We start from the raw sequence: 21,774 nt of genomic DNA, 5'->3' as shown, positions 1-21,774 counted from the left end.
GTCACAAGCACAGGAATGGCGGCGTTGGCTGTAAGAGGAAGGAGCCCAAAGATCCTGAAACTTTATTTCTGACATCACATATAAGGATTAAAACGTGCTTGGTTCAAATAAACTAAATGGTGTGACTATAAAGAGAAGAGGAGTGGGAAGGGAAGTACACTTTCGCCGTTACACACCACCGTGCGAAACGGGAGTTGGATTTTGCGGCTGACTTTGAGGCTAGTTTTCCTAGTCCCTGGCTAACAAGCTACTGCTAACAGGCTACCGTACCTTGCTAATATAACGTTACCAAGCTGGAGGAAATTGCTAATGACTACACCTTACAAGCGAGGCGTCTGCAATCTAACGGTAACGTTAAACGAGTGGTACAGATAAATAACGTCATATAATCAGTTATTTATGGTAATTTTGCCTCCCCATTGGTCTCTGATGATTGTATATACTGGCAAAAGGACGTATTCCCGGTAGGTTAAGCTATCCGTACAGCGCGTTTATTTTTCGCCCTTTTTGTGATCAACTCTAGCGTTAGCTAGCTGCGTCGGCTAGCTTGGATTGCTAGCCAGTTTAGCCAACTAGAGTTTGGAGAGCTAGCCGGTGGGCTTGCTGGTTAGGTCTGTATGCCACAATGGAAAGTTTAACCCTGAGTGATGTGGAGCAGAAGTATTACTCAGATTTGTTTATCTACTGTGACACGGACAACACCAAAAAAGTGGCTTCCAATGGCAAAGTTCTTGACCTTTTTCGGGCGGCTCAGTTACCCAGTGATGTGGTCTTACAGGTAAGACATTAACTTGGACATATTTCCTTGCCAGTCGACTAACGTAAACACCGATGACTGTTAAACAAGTGTATTATCCTTGTCATTCTCATTATGTTAGATCCTAGCATGTGATGGTGATCTTGAAGTAACGTTAACTTTAACACGTTGTGTGTGTCGTCGATTTGCTGACTTTATAGGGGGGGGGGAAACATGGGTAATGGTTGCTGCCAAGTTGTGATAAGTTAACAGTAGGCTAACGTTAACTTACCTGTGGTATTGACTAACGTTACTCTGGCATTACGATCTATAAGATCTTTTAAATGAAGCATTCATCGTTAGACAGCCGGTGAATAAGTGAATGACAGCCAGAGCACTAAGGATGGGACATTAATAGGGTAGCAGCTAAACCGTTGGGCTTCAAGTTTGACGAAGTAATTGGTGTCCAGCCTCACAAGTTAACGTTACAGAAAGCTAACCAGATGGCCACGGTAGATGGACAACTGCTCTGTTTACCTCGTCTGCCCCACCCCCACCCACAACGAATTCACTTTTCAGCAGAATGTTTCAAATGTTTCCCCCCAAAAAAATTGTTTCATATAGCATAACAATTTATATCGAAGTCATTTTCCAGCTAGCTTTATAATTTTCCTAGATTGTTAGCTTGCTAGCCAGATGTGCTAGCACGTTAGCAAACATGCCTACACTTCAGCAGCAATCCAACTGCTGAACTGACAACTCAAAACATAATGAATGAAACCCCATAATAGGCAAAACAATGAGTATTTTCTCTTTAATGGGCAGATACATCACTCGTGTTTGATGATGACCGCAGGCAAAGATTTGTGTCGTGTGATTTTGTTAACCTTCACTATAGCCAGCAAGGATAGTTAGCTTGCTAGCAAACTTACTTGGGCGCTTATGTCGAGCATCGGACCTTCGCTGTCGACATATTGGGAAAGGAAAACACCAGGCTAACATCGTTGTTTATCTAGTTAAACATAACGTTACTTGAATAAAAGATTTCGGACCTATTTGCTAGACTTGGCCCAGAGTTCTTCAAAATAATCTGAAGGAGGTTGCATCGCCAGCCAAACAAGCTTTGAAGAGATTTTGTTTTCTCAAGACATGCACCAGAAGCCGTAACGAAACATTTCAGATTTGTCTGGCGTGTTGGGTGCATAGACTGGGATTGGGAGCGATATTATGTGCTAAGTGGCATTACTCTTGACCTGCACCGAAATGGAAAGAAACAAACTAATTGAAGATGACCAATTTTTTGAGCGTTGTTGTGTGATAAGCTATGTTTTTGTGACCATTTGTCATTGTAGATACTTAGACATTTGGTAGGGAAAACAATCAGTTGGTGCTGTTTGGAATGCATGTGATACAAAGGGGTGTGTCGTCTCGTGTGTTGAATCAGCAATCGTTGTCTGAAAAGCATTTGACTCATTAGCAAACACAAGACGATACACACTGCTTATATGTCTACAACTTAAAAAAGATTCTTAGTCCAATTCTTACTTTTCACTGGATTGCACAGTTATATAATGAATATAAACATTTGTCATTAATCATGACATTAATCATCAAATCTGGAAAGGCAAGATTGTATTTGTATATGTGTGAATCAGGTTGATTGATGTTAAACCATAATGGCAGGCAACATTTATGATCTTACTTTTGCAAACAGAACTGCAGCTGGGGCCATGTTCCGTATAACCTGTGTTGTTCACAAATTCCCTTTGTTAAATCACAATGACCTTAGACTTCCCTGCATAAATCACACTGGTTCCTCTATCTCAGGGCGTGAAGCAGAAGATTGCTGTTAACGGCGCAGTTTGATACGTGAACACAAGTGAACAACATATGCCACTGAGGAATTTTGATTTGTTAGCCTCTCTCTGTCCTCTGTTCTTTCTCTGTCTTTGCTTCGCCCCAACTGTCCCCCTCTCACAGCCAGTTCTGTCCAGTTGTTTGCCATTAAAACATCGCAACTCCCCCGTGCACTCAACTCCGTGCCTGTGTACTCCTTGCAGATCACGGAGCTATGTGGCGCGACTCGTCTAGGGCACTTTGGAAGGAGTCAGTTCTACATTGCACTAAAGCTCATCGCTATAGCCCAGTCTGGACTGCCTTTGCGAGTGGAGAGCTTAAACACAGGTAAGTGCAGCGAGTCAAGCTCGGTGTGCTCAACAGGCCTCTGTCCTCCTCCTGCTTGCTCAGGCATGGCGCTGCCTACCTGCCACCCCAGCGCTGGGGCACTGTGCCCATTGCACGTCCAAGCACGGCCAGTGGTCGTGTCGCAAATGAAGTGATTGTGCCAGTTGGAGGCATTACATAACTAACCACAACAGGGATTAGAAGATAAGCTGCATGCCTCTTCACAGAAGTGGACGCATTGTTTTCAAGGCCGCTCGGGGAAACAAGGGTCTCGATTAAACTAAGGTCACAACGAAATTGCTGTGGCCATTTAACACTTTCTAGCCTCTCTGGGACCTCCTCTGTAGGCCCGTTCTCACAGCATAAGCAGAGAATGACCGTCTCTTTCTGCTCACTGGCAAATTCAATGCCTCCAGGAATTTACCACTAAGGAGATAGAGAAGACCAAAGCAGAGGAGTATACAAGGCGCTTTTCTTTATGCTGGCAGGGACAGGAAGTGGTGATAGCTTGGTAGGGTCGGAGATAGAGAGAAAGAGAATAGAAACAGGAAATTGCAGACCAGGCCCTGGAGGGGCTGATGCTGTTTGGAAGAGGGATGAGTAGTTGCATCACATCATTTCATCACGTCTCAACAAATTGAAAAAGAGAGAAAACTGACTTGTCCTGTCAGTGTGTAGTTGGAGATTGGCTCCTTTCTCTGTCCGTGCAGGTTAGTTTCAGAGAGTCATTTCAGAGGTGGCCTGGTACAGGCCTATGTTCACGTAAGCATAAACAAACAGTCATTTGCACTTGACATGACTCACGATGATTGTTTTGCTGTCAAGCTCTAGGGATATGGAATATTGAATTTGTCATCTTGTTACTGGCTGCACTTCTTTTATTGTGTGGAGGCTTGTCATTTTCTGAACGTCTCTATATTTCTCTCCTGTAATGTGGTTGGCAGAGATGTTGATGATCAAGGTTAGCTGTAAGTAGAAGGTAGAAGTTTGTTATTGTTGATTCAGTAATTCTCTCTTCCCTTGCCATTCGGGCCTTTCGTCTTTGTGATTCATTCATCCACGAAGCTGTAATTGATGCAAACTAACCAGATAATCAGTCTGATACTAACTAACTAACTAGACAATTAGGTACCTGTACTCTCACATTTGTCATCCCAGCTCCAAGCAAGGTTGTGCCTGAATGTGTGTTCTAAAGTTGCAGAGAGTGCACGCAACTTGTACAGGTGCAAGGTAAAAGGAATGCTGAAAAATTGAAGAAGTACCCGCACACTGTTGCTGCTGCTCCCGAAGTGATTTAATGACACAACGTTTCGACCCGGGATGGTCTTCCCCTGACGAAGACCGTCCTTGGTCGAAACGTTGTGTCATTAAATCACTTCGGGAGCAGCAGCAACAGTGTATGTGTGCTGTGCCATTCACAGTCAAGGACTTGCCCCTGCCGCGCTTTGTGGTGGGCAAGAACGAGCAGGAGACCAGGCACACGGCCATGTACCCGGACTCCGAGAACCAGGGGCCTTACTCGGGCGTCTTCCCGAGACCACCAGGCCGAGGCCAGGCCAAGAAGATCCCCCTGTCCCACGAGGTCATCCAGCCAGGGGTGCCCGCAACAGATCCACAGGTGAGAGGCTGTCTGTGTCTGTGTCTGTGTCTGTGTCTGTGTCTGTGTCTGTGTCTGTGTTCGTGTCCTTGAGAAAGACCGAGTGAGAGAAAGAGTGCGATGTGTCTGTGTGAAAGAGACACCACTGAGTGAATAGTTCAGTGTGTTAATAATAGAGGGCTTTAATGGAGGTGATCCAACTGGGGTGCCTGTAGCAAATCCACAGGTGAGACAGACACACCATTGAGTGAATACGTTTAAGTGTTAATAGAAGGTAGTGTGTGTTTTAATGGGCTAAAGACTTTTGGCTTTGCTTGAGAGGGTGTTTGACAGAGATGATGTGTGTGTGCTAGCGTTACAAAAGAGTGTGTGTGTCAACTGACAAGTCAGCATTTTTCCCTTCCTACACCCTTAAACCGTCACCCTGTGTGTGTGTGGGCGATTGGATTCAGACACACACACACACCCAACTCAGCAGTTTTCGTACCCAGTAACAGTCTTAGCCTTGTGCGTCCATCACATTAAAATGCAAGTAAATTCCTGTTACATTAAGCTTGGATAATGTCAAGTTTTGCAAGCGTCAAATGAAAAGAAAAGCAGATTGGGGGTGGGGCTCCCAGCTGAGAGAAAGATGTGGTAATTGCAGTGACCCTTATCTGTTAAGCTGAGGGCACTCGGGTAATCAGACACTAGTGTCCGTCCGTCCTCTCAAGATTGCCTGGACACACTTGATTGAAACTGGCCAAGGGCACTGCTGAATTCAGCCTGTATTGATCAAGCGGAGAGACCAAAGCACGCTGCTGGACCCCAATAGCCTCGGCGCTGTAAACGCTGCCCTGTGCCTTCTCTAGCCGTTTGGAAATATCTTACTGGTGAATGAACCAGCATTCTGCTTCTCTGAGCACTCAAAGTGCGTTACAGATTAGAGCTTCACTTTGACCCATTCACTCACGCATTCATACACAGACAGTGGAGATGACCTTCATTTGTCCTGTCTTGTCTCTTTTAGACACGCACACACACGAATACACAACCTCTGTGCCTCTCTCTCTCAGTACTCTGTCTGTCTCTGTCTGTCTCTCTCAGTACTCTGTCTGTCTGTCTCTGTCTGTCTGTCTGTCCTGTCATCTCTTGCCTTGCTCTCTCTGTAGACACAAGACACACACACACACACACACACACACACACTCTAGCTCTGTTTTCCTCTCTCCCTCTCTTCTCTCTCTCTCTCACACACACAAACACATAACTCACTCTGTGTGTGTGTCTCTCTCTCCCCTCGTCTCCTCCCTCTCCCAGCCTGACAGCACCTCCCCCGTGGTGTCTCCCCACCAGTCCCCGCCGACGTCGCCCCACGCCTGGAGGAAGCACACGCGGCAGGCCAGCGGCGGCAACACCGACATCAGGCAGCCAGTGGTGGGCAACGTGTGGCCGCACTTCCGAGAAGCACAAGCAGGTAAGCCTCCAGACAGTCGACGGCGAAGAAACGAGTCATTGCTCGTGTGTGTGTTGGTGTGGGGGCATGTTCAGCGCTTTGAGTATGCGATAAAGCACTCTAAACATAAAATGTATTATTATTATTATTAGTAGTAGTAGTAGTAAGATATATTATAGGAAATGAGTCCATTGGAATTTTGCCTTTATATTGAAATGTTTTTGTCCTAATCATTCAGGAAAAAATGACCGTTCTTTCTCTTCCTCTCTCTCTCTCTTTCTCTCTCTTTCTCTTTTTCTCTCATGTCTCTATTCTCTTTCTCTCTCCTCTCTCTTTTCTCCCTTTTCTCTCTCCCTCTCTTTCTCTCTTTCTCTCTCTCTCTCCCTCTCTTTCTCTCTCTTTCTCTTTCTCTCTCCTCTCTCTTTTCTCTCTCTCTCTCCTTTCTCTCTCTCATCTCTCTCTCTCCTGATGTAGGCCCGGTGGCTGGTGACGGTATGTGGTCCGGCCACTCCCCCCCTCCGGTTCAGGAATCCTGGGTCAGTTTCACAGATACCCCCCCCTCCAGCACACTTCCAACAATGCACCCCTCGTCTACCCAGGTAGTGCAGCATAACGCTTCCGTGGACCTGCCCAGCTTTCTGGCTAGTCTCTTTTACTCCTTCGGCCTTCAGCCCTCCTGCCTCTCCTCCATACGCTCTGGGCTCCCAACGTTTCTCAGACCCGCTCCTTGGGTGGACTCCTCTTCCCCTTCGGCACAGCTCGTTTTTTAAGTCTCTCCTCCATCTCCATCGACGAACGAAGGAACGAAACGAACGAACGCTGATATAACGACAAAGTCGTCTCCAAGTCTGATCGAAAGTAAGATCAGCTGTGAGTGAGATGGCAGGTGGGAGGCTTAAAACTAGGCTGCAGCACATCGTCAGGGGCTGGATTGAGAAATGAGGCTCTAGACATCAGTCAAGGCATTAAGTAAGCTTAGCGTGTAGATGTACCGTAGGCCTAAATGTTGCTGGTCAAGTTTCCCAGAAACACCTACACACACACACACACACACACACACACCCACCCACCCAGTAGAGATGTCGATAAGCTTGCTTGCTGCAGATAAGGAGTTGGCTCCAGCCAGGTTCAGTGTCCCACTGTAGAGTGGGGCTGTGATGGTCGTTTAGTACACTTGGCCATAGCATTGACTCCCCACCACCCACAGGTGATTTCACATGTGCTCCATGATGTTTGTCTGTGGACATTTTCTGTTTCCTTCTTTTTTTCCCCTCAGCAATGTCTGTTGCCTGTTTGCTGCGTGTCTGTCGTTGTGTTCAATCTATATGTTAGTTGACATCTTTAGATTTTTTTCGTGTGCACTCGCTCTCTCTCTATGATATATATATATATTTTTTAGTATTTTTTTCCTAACTCTGTTGCTGTATCTGATCCTAACATGAGCGTAAGGGTGATTTCATTGAGCATGTTATGTGTGCATGGGCGCATGACCTTTCGACCTTTCCTGACGCTGCGAAAGCCTCGTTGACCCTTCATGTCCTTGACCTTTCCCCCCCCACCTCAGGAGAGCACAACGATCAGGACTACGGTACCCTCGACGGCCGCGACCAACGAGATCCAAAGACAAACTAGCGGCTACGACGACCCCTGGAAGATAACGGACGAACAGAGGCAGTATTACATCAACCAGTTCAAGACCATCCAACCTGACCTCACGGGCTTCATACCCGGTTAGCGAAGAATCCTCATGCTAACTTCTCCCCACCCCCCCACCTCCCCAATCCACTGTTTTGACCTGTGGTTCTATTTTTCATTACGTAAACAGTGTGTCTGACTTCTCCGTTTTAGGTTCTGCAGCTAAAGAGTTTTTCACGAAATCAAAGCTGCCTATACTAGAATTGTCTCACATTTGGTAAGTGTGTCTCTGAAGGTCATGTTTGGTTTTTTAAGCTTTTAAGTGTTATCATTCTAAAGGCCATTCAATAAGCCCTTTGTCATGTGGTATTTATCACATTTGTGTAATAATCGTGTGGTAGTGGAATACGTCACCTAGCTATGAGGTCACCTGTATTTTCCTTTGTGCTCTTGTTTAATTTACTGGTCGACAGCATCCTGCTTTTAGCATTAAGGCTTACGGCAAAGTGAGCTCATGGTGTACAGCTTTGGCGTATCTTTCTCAACCCTTTTTGAATCCGTGCCAATATAAACAAAGTTTGACATTGGCGATAGTGTGTTTGGTGGTGGTCTTTTTGCCTTTTCGTTGTCAAGTCAACTGTTGATGTTTTTCTTCCAGGGAGTTGTCAGATTTCGATAAAGATGGCGCGCTGACATTAGACGAGTTCTGTGCTGCGTTCCATTTGGTGGTCGCTCGGAAAAACGGTTACGAGCTCCCCGAGAAGCTTCCAGAAAGTCTCATGCCAAAGCTCATTGACTTGGATGACTCAGCAGGTACTTAAACTTTGTCCAGCACAAGAATCTGCTCAAATGTGTCACCTTCAGAGGTACCTTTGTTGTCATACAGTGTTTACACTGTGTGTGTGTGTGTGTGTCTCTACTCCAGAAGTCCCGGAGCCTGCGCTCGACGTGGGATACTCGGGCTCGCCTGTGGAGGTCACTTCCAACAAGTCCCCCTCCATGCCTTCCCTCAACCAGAACTGGCCAGAGCTGAACCAGAGCAACGAGGTTCGCCCCGCCCCGCCCACACCTCTCCGCACCTCCACACCTTCCTTCCTGCCTGCCAGCATGCACACATGCTATCTGCATTACGTAACGGGGACTCGGTCTCAATGGGAATGTCAGTGTGCTTTTATCACTTTGGTAACAGCTCTGTGGAGGAATAAGGAACAAGGGCTTTTTTGATTTGATTTGCTTCAGTCCCAGCCCCCAGTTGGCTTCGGCAAGCACAGCATCTCTCTGTCTTGGCCGCCACGCAAAGCATACACCGTTGTTCACCCAAAAAGCCTCTCAGACCGAGGGGAAAAAAACCCTGTCGCTCTGTTTGGAATGCAGTTGCTGCGTTGTTAGGAACAACAGAGTCAAAGAGGTACATTGTTTGAATGGAGCATTGCCCAACTATCCACGGGCTCTTAACCCTGATCGGTTTTATTGTATTCAGTCAAGGTTCTCAAACAACCCCCTTCCTCCACAATCACTTCAGTTCAGTTGAGCATCTTGTTTAGGTATCCACCATTATTACTTCAGTTCATTTTATCATCTTGTTTAGGTCCCCTCCCCATTATTATTTCAGTTCAGTTTAGCATCTTGTTTAGGTATCCATCATTATTACTTCAGTTCAGTTTAGCATCTTGTTTAGGTATCCACCATTATTATTTCAGTTCAGTTGAGCATCTTGTTTAGGTCCCCTCCCCATTATTATTTCAGTTCAGTTGAGCATCTTGTTTAGGTCCCCTCCCCATTATTATTTCAGTTCAGTTGAGCATCTTGTTTAGGTCCCCTCCCCATTATTATTTCAGTTCAGTTGAGCATCTTGTTTAGGTCCCCTCCCCATTATTATTTCAGTTCAGTTGAGCATCTTGTTTAGGTCCCCTCCCCATTATCACTTCAGTTCAGTTGAGCATCTTGTTTAGGTGTCCCCCATTCTCGCTCTCAGTTCAGTAGCAAGGTTTATGAACAAGATGGAGATGATCAGTGATACGGAGGCATTATGAGATGGCGTCGTTACACAGGCAGGGACAGTATTCGACTCTTATCAGTGAAAGAGGAAGGAAATGAGATGTATGTTGTAGTTCCAACGACAAGACATGTTTTGCTCTAGCTGAACCACAGATAAAAAAAATTGCTGTTCAGATTAATTCATTTGATCTTTTCATGGAACAGGCACTTTGGTTTTTCTGGAGATACTTTTGTTTTTCAACATGGTTAATGTGCATGAAATGTTACAAAGGAAATCAAAGTGGGAGATGCAGGAGTTCTAGTGGCATAACAGGCCTTGAAGTGGCCCCAGTGTTACCTTGTCCCACCTCAGTGAAAATTCTCTCAAGTGCTTCCAGGACGCAGAGACTCCTTGAACATTTTGAAAGGTGCCCAAAGCTGTCACAATTGAGCTTTTCTTCCCTGTGTGTGTGTGTGTGTGTATGTGTGTGTTGTTTGCAACATTCATGGTCAGTGTTAGACAGTCCTCACACGGCTGTGCAGTATTCTGCGCTTTTCGAGACCGAAATAGTGAGTGGTTTTGTTGTGTTTGTTGTGTGCCAATTGAAGTCAATCATGAGAGGATGGGTGGAGGGTGAAGATTGATGCTATAACCTCACAGTGCTGACTCTGTCTTTTCTGCTGTCTCTCTCTCCCTGTCTCTCTCTCTCTCCCTGTCTGTCTCTCCGCAGCAGTGGGAGACTTTTAGCGAGCGCTCGTCCAGCTCACAAACTCTGACCCAATTTGATTCTAACATTGCACCAGCTGACCCTGTAAGTCAATCACCTAGTAGTGCGCCTGTCTGGTGATTAATGATTTCATTAACCTCCACTCTGCCTTCAGCCAGCTGCCTTCAACTTCACTCTTCTGATGTCTCTCTCTCTCTCTGTTTCTTTCTTTCTTTCTCTCTTTCTATCTCTCTCTCTCTCACTCTGCTTCTTTCTTTTTCTCTCTCCCTCTGTCTCTCCCTCCCCCTCTCTCTCTCTTTCTTTCTCTCTCTCTCTTTCTCTCTCTCTCTCTCTCTCTCTGTCTCTGTCTCTGTCTCTGTCTCTCTCTTGTTTTCTTTTTCTATCCTCTTTTTCCTTACTTGGGAGAAATAAAATAAACTGCATGTGTTGGAGAGTCAGCAGTCACCATCATGGCGTCACTGTAATTTCTGATTTTATTTATTTGTAATTTTTTGCTTGCTCCAGCTTCTATGGATTATTCTGTCATGGCGCTTTACCCACTTCTCAATTATATAACCTAATTTAGTGGCAGGACTTTGCACAAGATTGCTGAACAGACATTTACAGTAAATAGTCATTCATTTAAACTGACTGGTGCTGTCGGTAGTTTTCCTAGTCACACAGAATTGCCTCTTCAAAGGTTTCAACACTCTAAGCCTCAGTCTCCTTTCAGCAGACATATGAAGTAATGTCTTGAGAAAAGGAAGTTCAGTGGTACGGTGGCCTGTTAGCCTTAGACCATGTGGGGGTCTTTGTTGGTCTTTATTTTTCACGCAGACAGAATATAGATTTGATTTTGGATACAGTTAACCTTCTGTTTAAGACGTCAAGTCGTAGTACTGAAATGTCACTGTAATGATTATGACATGATTATAATGTGGTCATGGTGTGTAGTGTGCTGAGCAGTGAGAGACGAGCACAGGAGTGATTGTTGTGTTGCCTCGCAGGATACAGCCATCGTCCACCCGGTCCCCATCCGCATGACCCCCAGCAAGATCCATATGCAGGAGATGGAGCTGAAGAGGGCAGGAAGTGGTAAACGCATCCCTTCCTCTGTCCCCTCTCCTCTGGAAAACCTGTCTGCTTCTCTTTCCTTCCTGCTCTGTAGGACCGCTCTCTCTTTTTTCTCTTTCTCTCTCTAGCTCTCTATCTCTCTCTCTCAGCCTCTCTCTTTCTCGCTCTGGCTCTCTATCTCTCTCTCAGTCTCTCTCTTTCTCTCTCTGGCTCTCTATCTCTCATTCTCTCTTTCTCCCTCCCTCTTTTTCACATTCTCTGTCTCTTTCTCTTTTTCTCTTTCTCTCCCTTTCTCCCCCGTCTCTCTCTTTCTCTCTTTCTCTCTCCCTCTCTTTTGCTTGCTCTTTCAATTTATCCATCTATTAGATTCCACTACTTTATACCATTAACTTAGTAATGCTTCATGTATGGTAAATCCTATTAAGCATTCCCTGGAAAGGTTTTATGGCCCAATTGAGAGCTTTCATAGGACTCCTATCGTGCGTAGGAAGAACAGAAAGACCAGGCTTGTCAGTGATTCAGCTTGTTTGGTTCAGTGCCCCTGAAGTGGGCAGTAAATTCAAACTCTTATCATCCCCTCCTTTCAAGCCATCTTAAGGATCTCAAGTCATGCTGCTTTATCATAGGCCTTTAAGCCTAGTGAGGGATTCTCTGGACTACAGCTCTGGTTATGATGACAAACAGAAGCCTTTGTCGCTACATTTTCATTTCTCTTTTATGTAAAGTGTCAGCACACATGTAGATGAGCATTGGATGAGCATTCCCTCATTGTAATGCTTTCTCTAAACAGAGTGCCTTTGTTACTTTCCTTTTAACTTCAATCCTATTAGTGGTAAAAGTTTGAATGTCAATAAATAGTCCTTTTGCTGAACGTGTCAGTGGTGTGATGGTTGTCTGGTTGCTGCTGCCGGTTTTGTAAGACGCCCCTGTTGTGCTTGTTGCAGACCACACACATCCCACTAGCCCTCTGCTGGCCAAACCTCCTGAGCTGTCTGAGGAGAGCAACCTAGCAGCTACAATTAAGTTTGCTGGTAACGCTGTAGGTAAGTGGGCCTCCCTCACACTCCTCATAGAGCATATTATAACCTCATCAAATCATGTCCTCATCAGGTCATCATCCTCATAGCAAGCCATATAATCATATCCAGTCCTTACGCTCTTAGTCAGAAGTCTGTTTATTGTGTATCTGAAGTCAGAAGTAGTCATACTCATTGTTTGTCTGGGTCAATTCATGGTGTATTTTGACATAAAAATGTAAAATACTTTATCAGCCTGAAGAGTTTTTGAAGCATCTTCTGTAATTCTTTTCCCTTCCTCAGGTGATGGTTATAGTAGTTCCGATTCATTTACGTCAGACCAAGAACCCATGGCCAGTGTTGTAACGCGTCAGAGGTGAGTGTCTCTCTCTCTCTCTCTCTCTCTCTCTCTCTCTCTCTCTCTCTCTCTCTCTCTCTCTCTCTCTCTCTCTCTCTCTCTCTCTCTCTCTCTCTCTCAAATTCAAATTCAAATTCAAATTCAAATTCAAAGGAGCTTTATTGGCATGACTCAAATAAGCAGTGTTTCCAAAGCTGACATATTACAAAACAAACAGATACAATATCTGTTTGTTATACAATATTTACAAAATATACAATATTTGATTGAAACATGAGAAAGCAACTCTCAGGCTGAGTTGATTGTGTTGATGTGAGTGTTTGTGGCTGAGTTGATTGTAGTGATGTGTGTTTTTGTGGCTGAGTTGATTGTAGTGACGTGAGTGTTTGTGGCTGAGTTGATCGTAGTGACGTGAGTGTTTGTGGCTGAGTTGATCGTAGTGATGTGAGTGTTTGTGGCTGAGTTGATCGTAGTGATGTGAGTGTTTGTGGCTGAGTTGATCGTAGTGATGTGAGTGTGTGGCTGAGTTGATTGTATTGATGTGCGTGTTGCAGGTCTCATTCGGGGACGTCTCCTGAGGGGCTTAAGGTGGTGGCCCCCCCTCCCCCGCCTCCCAGACCCCACGCCTCGCACTCCCGCTCCTCCTCACTAGATATGAACCGCAACTTCGCCGCCGTCACTTCAGGTGCTCCCTCCCGTAGTAGTACACACTCAGAGTTGTTTTCTTTTCCTGTGTTATAAACTCAAAAGGACAAGAGTAATGAAAAATATACATAGATAAAGTGTAATCAAAGCAGTTAAATCACAGTGCCTCAGCATGCTATACGTGCTATTAAAGGGGGTTGTTTGTAGTTGTTAATCATGTGTCTGTGAGTTTGCACTTAGTTGTGCTACACGTGGTTAATCATATGTTTGCGTTTGTCCATCACAGCGGGCCAGCAGCAGCCGGGTGTGGTGGCGTTCCCTCCAGCAGTGCCTCCCAGACCGCAGCCCACACAGGTACCGGTACACACCTAGCCCAACCACACCCTCATCAGCCCAACCACACTCATCATCCGTCATCCCTCATCCCACAGCACACCAAGCACCCACGGCACACACCCGACCTAGCACAGATATATCCCCAGAGCATTCGGTGTCTGTGTCACTACAGACCGCAGCCCACACAGGTACCGGTACACACCCAGCCCAGCCACACACTCATCAGCCCAACCACACTCTCATTAGGCCAACCACACATTCATCATCCGTCATCCCTCATCCCACAGCACACCAAGCACCCACGCCAAGCACCCACGCCACACACCCGACCTGACGCAAACGTTACGCAGACACCCCCCCCCCCCAACACTTGCACTCATCCAAACCCCCTTCATAGCACAGATATCTCCCCAGAGCATTCAGTGTACTCAGTGTCACTACAGTGGGGTGGAGTGTTGTTAGATGGCACTGAGAAGTTAAACGCTTGATCATGATCGATTTAAATGAATAAATCTACTTAACATGCATTAAAGTGACACATTGTTGTTCTTTTAACATTAAATAAAGGTTTTTAAATGCCCAGGCATCAAATGAGGTCTCTGACATTTCTGATGTACAATACTGGTATTAGGCCATGGTGTAGGAGCATTACTCTCTTTCTTTCTTTCTCTCTTTTTCTCTCTGTCTCTCTCTCTTTTTCTTACTTTATCTCTCTCACTCTTTCTTTCTCTCTCTCTCTCTTTCTTTCTTTCTTTCTCTCTTTCTCTCTCTCTCTCCCCCTGTTCTGCAACAGTTTAAGCTGTACATTCATTTGACTCAATCTCTCCCTCTTCTCTTCCTTCCGTGTGCCCCCACAGGCTGTGGCGGGTCCTCACGGCCATCGTCCAGCAGAGGGCGACAGTCTGCCGGTGCACTGCAGCACGTCCCCTCAGCAGATCCCCGAGCAGCCCAACTTCGCCGACTTCAGCCAGTTCCAGGCCTTCGCCGGCCAGCCTACCGAGGACGCCGAGCAACACTCTGAAAGCGCGCAGGTAGGGGTACGCCCACATCGCACGCCGAGGAAGAAGGACGCCGCATTTGCACACACACACAGATATGGGCTCCATCTTACACGCACAATGGATATGTACATACAAACATGCGCACAAGTGGGCAAATGCACACTGCCATTTGATGAGGGGGTCTAGAGTAGAACAGGTTGTGTATCCCAGAAATTCGGTTGGACAGGAAATGAATACCATCATATCTGCTTCCTTGCAAGCACGCATTTCTTTGGTAGTCACACACACACACAAGCGAGCAAATATGATGGTAGACACACACACACACACACACACACACACAGTAAACATGGGACAAACTCCCGAGTGTCCTTCCTTCTTCCTGGTTGACTGAATATATGACCTATATGACTGAATATATATTTGGCCAGATGTTTCTAACAATAAACCGATAAAGCCCTTCCAGTTCAGTTGGAGTAGCGCAACTCCTCTGATCTACAACTCACTCCTTACATCAGCCCCTTCTAGGTCACTGTTTTTAAAGATGTTTATACTTCAGATCGCATGAACACATCACAGCTGCAGGCTGCTGTTGCGAAATCCCTTTCGGACGTTGGCGGACTCGCCAAAGTGCATGAGCGGGCCTTGCAGTGTCTTGCGCCCTTTTCAGACAATGAGGCCTCTGTGCCTGGAGCTGTATGAATTGGCACAAGAGGCCTAGAAGTGGCCCTTTTCTGTTTTAGCAGGATGTGCGTAACTTGTTGTGCGGGCAGGATCTTGGCACCGGCCGTGGGCAGCCCTGAAGAGCGCGCTGTGGTGTGCTTCAGTCAGAGAGTGGACACAGAGAGGACGTTTGAGTCACGTCACGGTGCATGCAGCTGAGACTATTAGAGAGTGATGGAGGGGGCTGAGATGTCCCAGCAGATATTGGCCCCCAGAGCAGAGACCATGTAGCCTGATAAACCAGCCTAAATGGATTGGATGTCTAATTTAGTCTGGCTCTGATGAATGGATACAACGGAACATTGTTGATGAGCACAACCCGTTGTCTTTCAAACCGTGTCTGTGCCTATAGGCCAACGCTCTGTCGTCACTCCCTCAAAACCCCGCCCCAGAGCCCTCTGCCCCGCCCGCGTTGATTCAAAACACATCTCTGCGTTGTGATTGGTTTAGTTGCCATCTGCCAGATTCAGGGCAGTGTTTTCAAAATGTACAGTGATCCGAGGCCAGACGACCAAATGCAGGCAAAACATTTTGCCGTCCAGCAGTTGGCGCTGGTTTTCCAGGCTAGAGACCATGCTGATTTAGGGTAATACGATACAGTGAGGTCAGGGCTCCGCTCACAAACAAGAGAGTACTTCCCTGTATTGTGGGTGGTGGTAGCTTATTTTTCCTGGCTTGCACCGTTGTGCCATTGAGCAGCGCACTAAACCCTAAATTGTTCCAGGAACAATGAAACAATGCCCTTGTAATGTACTTAAGATATGTAAGTCACTTTGAAAAAAGCGTCTGTTACTGGTAAATTAATAAATGTAAATGTTTGTGGCTGGTAGGCAGGCAAGCAAGACACACAGACCAATAGATGCACTTTTCATGTGTTTATTTTTATTTTGTTCTGGTATCTCTCAGGATAACTGTGGGGTGGGTGTGATCTCACTGGTTTGTGTCTTCTGTCCAGGCGGAGAAGGCTGGGGACGCCGCAGGCCCCTTGAGGACGGTGAAGTCCGACGGTCAAAGTGAAGAAAGAGCCGCCGCTACTGTGAACTCTGTAAGTAACGATGCCTCTCACTAAAGCTCCGTTTACATGGACACTTCTTTTATTCCCTTTCTAATTGGAATAGCTCAATCGGAATGAAAATCTCCATATAAACACCTCAATCTGATCCAATCAGAATTTTAATCGAATGGAAGAGGTGGTGTAGTCCGTTCCTATTCAGAATGAATACCCATGTATGCGGTTTCGGATTGACTGCTATATCTTCCCAATGAAAAGTAGCCAACAACGGCTATTCCGATTAAAAGATTTTAAAGCGCTTGAAAGCACCTGATCGGAATAGAATGTACCCATGTAAACAGACGGCACAAAATGTTCAATCGGAATACTTTAATCGTAATGACAAAAAAACTGTCCATGTAAATGTGGTTAGAGTCTCAGTGCTCCTCCTGTGGGGAACTCCCGAGTTCTACTGAAGTTACAATTCTATTGTGTGTTGCCGTGGTCACGGCGTGTGTCTGTTTACTTTCGTTTTGAGATGATATGTAGTGTAAAGTGTCCAAGTTGTTATAGAAACTATCAGACACACTATTCAATAATTTGTCGCTGGTGCTGAACTATGAAAGCCTGCAGCTCCGCGACATCTGTCGGCAGCAATTCATTTTTCTCGAGCGACGCTTGTCACTGTAAATTGAATTGGCCCTCATGGTGTTATTCGGACCCCAGCCCTGGGCAGGACCAGATCTGACTCGTTAGAAAAGCAGACCGTAAAGTGCATGCAAAGTCCATACTCTGTTTATGGACATCTGCCGTTTGGACATTAAATCGGTGACCCCTCGTTATTGATGCCTTGTATAAAATGTGGCTGTCCTAATCTCTCTGCCCATCTGTCCACATTGTGAACGCTGTGTGTGTCCCATCTGAGCTACAGTGAGTGAAGCACTCCGACTCCTTAATAGCTTAAGTGGTCGTGTCTGGTATGAATTTAAGAAATGACGTCTTGTGTCTGGATTTTCATGCCATGACACACATTTGTATGGGTGTTCAGACAGAAGAAAGCACACAGGAAAATTAAAGCACACCTAGTACTCTTTCTGAGCTTTCTCTACAGTGGTCACTTTTACAGGAAAAGGTCATGAGCTCAGTTTCCAGAGCTACCTTACAAGTGTATTCACAGCCTCACTCGGTAGCAACGCAATCTGGTACCTTATGAAGATATAAAAACGTACAATTTTTAAAAAAAACTGGACCGCACAGTGAAATCCCACAAACAGCTGTAGTCGTTTTAATGAGCCAATGAAGCCTGGTGAGTTCATCTGTTGATCTGGTCTCCTCGCAGGCCAAAGGCTCCACCGGGCCCCTGGCCCCGCCTCCCAAGCCTGTGCGTCGGAGACTGAAGTCGGAGGACGAGCTGAGGCCCGAGGCGGAGGAGCACCCCCCGAAGTCCAACGTCATCACTGCTGTCCTCGCCACGCAGCCTTCCATTCCACGGTACTCACTCACTCAACCTGCATTTATTCTCCGAGACTCATCGAGGGTAGCCCTCATTTTCAATGAAGCCGAGATTACGAGAACATATGTTACATTATAGAGGAGGAAGGGGGGGAAAAGTAGGTGCTGGATAAAAAAAGTGATTCTTTGCCATAAAAAAAGAAATGGCAAAGAATATCCACACACTAGCTCGTTCCTTCTTTTGAGTCATGGGGTGGCTCTCAAACTCTCTCCTCGATCCTTGATGCTCGGTCCTCGAGGCTCGTTCCCACTGAGCTATAACTAACACTGGATAGACTATCCCATTGCTGCCGCCCCATCATTCTTTATATAGATAAGTGAGGGTGAGGATCGAGGAAGGAAGGGAGGGAGGATGTATAAAAGACTAAATGAGATGGTATTAAACTAATGGTGTAACTAGTAAACAGAAAAAAGGGGAGCTAGTGTGCAGATATTGTGGAAGACATTTAGCTTAAAGATCTATAAATACTGAGAGTCTGAAATAAGGTTTTGTCTTTCTCATTAGTAGTTTATTGATCTCTGAGAAGAGAGGTCTCATAAGCATCAGGCAATCAGGATACAGAGACAACGTCTGTGCATCCAAGAGACAATCAGTTGTTTCTCATACCCTGCATCGTATCATAAGATCATTGTATCATTACACATTACATACTTTCTCTGCACATTAATTAAGAACATTTATATCGTCATACAACACATGATTTGCCATCTACACACCAGGTACTGGAACAAAAGAATCAAATAGAGAAGAACTAGGTGAATGAATTCACAAGGCAATAGAAGTACTAATTGTAAGGAACATTATGAACTAGGTAGAGTGTAAGATCTTACAGAAACACAAGTATCAAATCAAACACCATCTTTGTCATATTCCCCTCACAACATTCTATGCTATTTTTTTAGAGTGTCCACTCTAAAACCCGGACAACTTCTTTAGCTCATACATGCAACTCCCATGGACAGTTTTGCTGTTGAGTCACGCATATCCATGAACTACAGTAATTTACCGCATATAAGCCGCGTTGTGTATAAGCCGCAGGACAGTGTTTTATGCAAGTTAAAAGAAACAAAACCATATTAACACCATATAAACTGCCCCCCTGTATTAACCTCATAGCTGAAGATATTTTGCTAAATCAATGTATAAGCTGTGGATAATTGTCGAGAAATGACAGTAAACTCATGTCTGTCTCTGTCTCGTGCAGGTCTCTCGGTAAAGATAAAAAGGCCATTCAAGCCTCCATAAGAAGGAATAAGGAGACGAATACAGTCCTGGCCAGACTCAACAGTGAGCTACAACAACAGCTAAAGGTACGGCCCATAATGCCTGTCAGACAAAAGAACCAAAGAGAAGGTTTGTGTTGTGGAGTGATTTGTGCTTTTGTAACTATACAGTGCTTTGTTTTTTTAGCAGGACATCCCTTTTGTTGTTTCGGTTGCGCTTTGGTTTTAGAAATGGAACTGACATCATCGGGAATGTTTGGTTTTGAGTTTGTTTTCTTGGCTCCGACTTTGTGTGCAGGACTTGCTGGAGGAGAGAATATCTTTGGAAGTCCAACTGGAGCAGCTGAGACCATTTTCCCATTTGTAACCCGTTTGGTTCCGGAACAATCCACGAAGAAGTGATGAAGGGTCAGACTGAACCTCCAGCTGGACGCACATGTTCACCCCCATCTCCGCTGTGTTTGTATGTGCTTGTGTGTGTGTCTGCGTGCGTGCGTGTGTGTGTGTGTGCGTGTGAAAAATAACACCTTACTCCGCATACACATCTGTACAAAGATATGTAGTTGTTGCGTTGAATTGCGTTGTGTGTGTGTGTGTGTGTTTGTATGTGTTTGTGTGTGTGAACAGCAAACATTGCATCTGGGAGAAAGCTAACGCATACAATCACCCGAGAGAGTAGGGTAGGAATGTTACACGTTTTGGCACTTTTCATGAAGGCGATGTCGTGGCAGACATCTATCTTCTCCACACCATCAGCACCACGTCGAGGGCCTTGTTACACACACACACACGGCCCTGTGCTGGTGGACTGGAGAGAGAGGGGAGGGGGGTCGAGACCGTGGCGTTTCTTGGGTAGGTGCAAGCAGCAAGAGAGGAGCCGTGATGAAGACTTAGTTGGGACTGAGTAATAGTGAGATCCAATGTAAGGAAAGATAATCATGAGTTGTATGGAAAGACTAGGGGGTTCATTGTTTGTTTGTTTGTTTGTTTGTTTGTTGTTTTTTTATCTCTTGGTTTTGAGATGAACTGAGTTGAACTTACAGGCACGATCTAGTGGACTTAATCACGTCCAGTCAGGCTCAATTAGGACCAGTTGCTTTTTTTTCTCTAAGGGAAAGTGGATACCATGGCCTAATTGGGTTTGATTCTCTCTAATGGAAATAATGGCTGCCATAGTCTGTCTAGGTCTGATTCTCTGACTGAGAGGAGAGCAGAGGCTGCTGGGAAATGAAGGCTTGAGGCGTGAGAATGATTGTGGCGGGCCATCTTTCATTGTCTCACCGGCCTTTTTCAGAATCATTGACTGCAGAAGGGGCCCGTATTTCGTGTGTGTGTGTGTATACTGTGTGTGAGTGTGTCTAGGAGGTAGTGTTACATGTGTACGGAATTCACAACAGAACTCGGCTTCCGATTTCCCCCCCCCCCCTCCCTCCCCCCCTTAGTATGCTCTGTGATGTAACAAAGGTCTTAGCCCTCGTGTACAGTCCTTAACTGGAGATGACCAATGCCCACCTCCTGCCCCTCCAACCATCCTCCCTTCCTCCCCCCCTACCTGCTCACGGGAATCGACTGCCTCCTTTGCATGGTACATTATCAATGAAATGGCCCGTGTTCCCACCCCCACCCCCCCTCCTTCAAAATAATAAAAATAAAAAAATTAAAACTATGGGCTCCCCCTGTGGACAAACAGCACCTGGAGTCAAAGTGGTGAGACCTGAAACGACTGAACGACTGCACTTTTTCTCCCTTTTCAAGCATTTCACTTCTTTGTTCCTGTTTTGTCTTTTTCACCCTTTAAAACATTATTTTAAACTGTGTATTGTTAATGCTCTTACCTAATATTGCAAAAAGCTCTTAAAAGCAAACATAAAAAAAAAAAAATCAAAACGGCAAACCACTTTATTTTGTATGGCTATACCTTTAACTAGTGTGACATTTTGTGTTCTCTAGATTTGTATTACTGTCCCCTGTTTTGTTTTGTTTATTTGATTTCTTCAAAGCTCCTGTTTATAATTTTTATATTTTAGTTTCTTTGTTTGTTTTTTTGCTTTTGTTTTTTATTTTTCATTTGTTTGTTTCTTCACAAGTCCTCAAAGCCTTACTCTTAGCGTTCAGGTGTTCACTCTATTCAAGAGGCAGGACTATTGTCTTGGCTGGCTATAGGTGTTAACATAAGCAAGAAAAGAAAAAAATATCCTGTCGACCTTTAACCAACCTTCCCTTCCCTCCTCAATCTCAACCCCCCCTCCCCTCGCCCTGTACCTGTCCCGAACTCTCCTAAATCTAATCCCCCTCCCCAACCCTTTCCTTTGAACCAAGGTGAGCCTTCATCCCTGCTGTCTGGTCTATTGTACTGTAAAAGGGGCCTGTTGTATATTGTATATGATACACACCTTTTGATCTCATATGTAAATTTGCATTAATTGCTGACTAACAGCAAAAAAATATTATATTTAATTGCTTATATTATGGCGGTGGGATCATAGATGTTTAACTGCATGGACCTATCTCTGCAGAATGAACTAGCAACTGTGTGATTTTTACACAAAATAAAAATGGCACAATATTTTAATGGCTGCTATCTCTTCCTTTGTCATTAGTGTAATCCTTGTATTTTATTGTG

At 45.3% G+C, this 21,774-nt stretch overlaps 1 protein-coding gene across 4 annotated transcripts; it reads left to right on the top strand.

The window, feature by feature from the left end:
- The first annotated feature begins 18 nt into the window (after positions 1-18).
- Positions 19-21,717, top strand: reps1 (RALBP1 associated Eps domain containing 1). Of its 4 annotated transcripts, none has more exons than XM_062550130.1 (20): positions 19-348; positions 2,797-2,920; positions 4,342-4,538; positions 5,817-5,973; positions 6,427-6,551; positions 7,517-7,682; positions 7,801-7,864; positions 8,246-8,400; positions 8,513-8,634; positions 10,296-10,376; positions 11,279-11,366; positions 12,290-12,388; positions 12,665-12,737; positions 13,274-13,404; positions 13,651-13,718; positions 14,558-14,731; positions 16,380-16,469; positions 17,755-17,906; positions 19,133-19,238; positions 19,450-21,717. In XM_062550130.1, exons 1-20 carry the CDS (start codon positions 310-312, stop codon positions 19,516-19,518), a joined length of 2,280 nt encoding a protein of 759 aa, XP_062406114.1. In that variant the 5' UTR covers positions 19-309; the 3' UTR covers positions 19,519-21,717. The 4 variants fall into 4 exon arrangements, with proteins under 4 accessions (XP_062406114.1, XP_062406112.1, XP_062406111.1 ...); XM_062550128.1 differs by having other exon boundaries at positions 19-778; positions 6,427-6,488; XM_062550127.1 differs by having other exon boundaries at positions 19-778.
- Positions 21,718-21,774: the final 57 nt, after the last annotated feature.

This window comes from Sardina pilchardus, chromosome 12 (genome assembly GCF_963854185.1).
Source record: "Sardina pilchardus chromosome 12, fSarPil1.1, whole genome shotgun sequence".
Taxonomy (NCBI): Eukaryota; Metazoa; Chordata; class Actinopteri; order Clupeiformes; family Clupeidae; genus Sardina; species Sardina pilchardus.
Note: the sequence above shows the minus strand (reverse complement) of the source record. Positions and strands in the feature narration are given on the sequence as shown.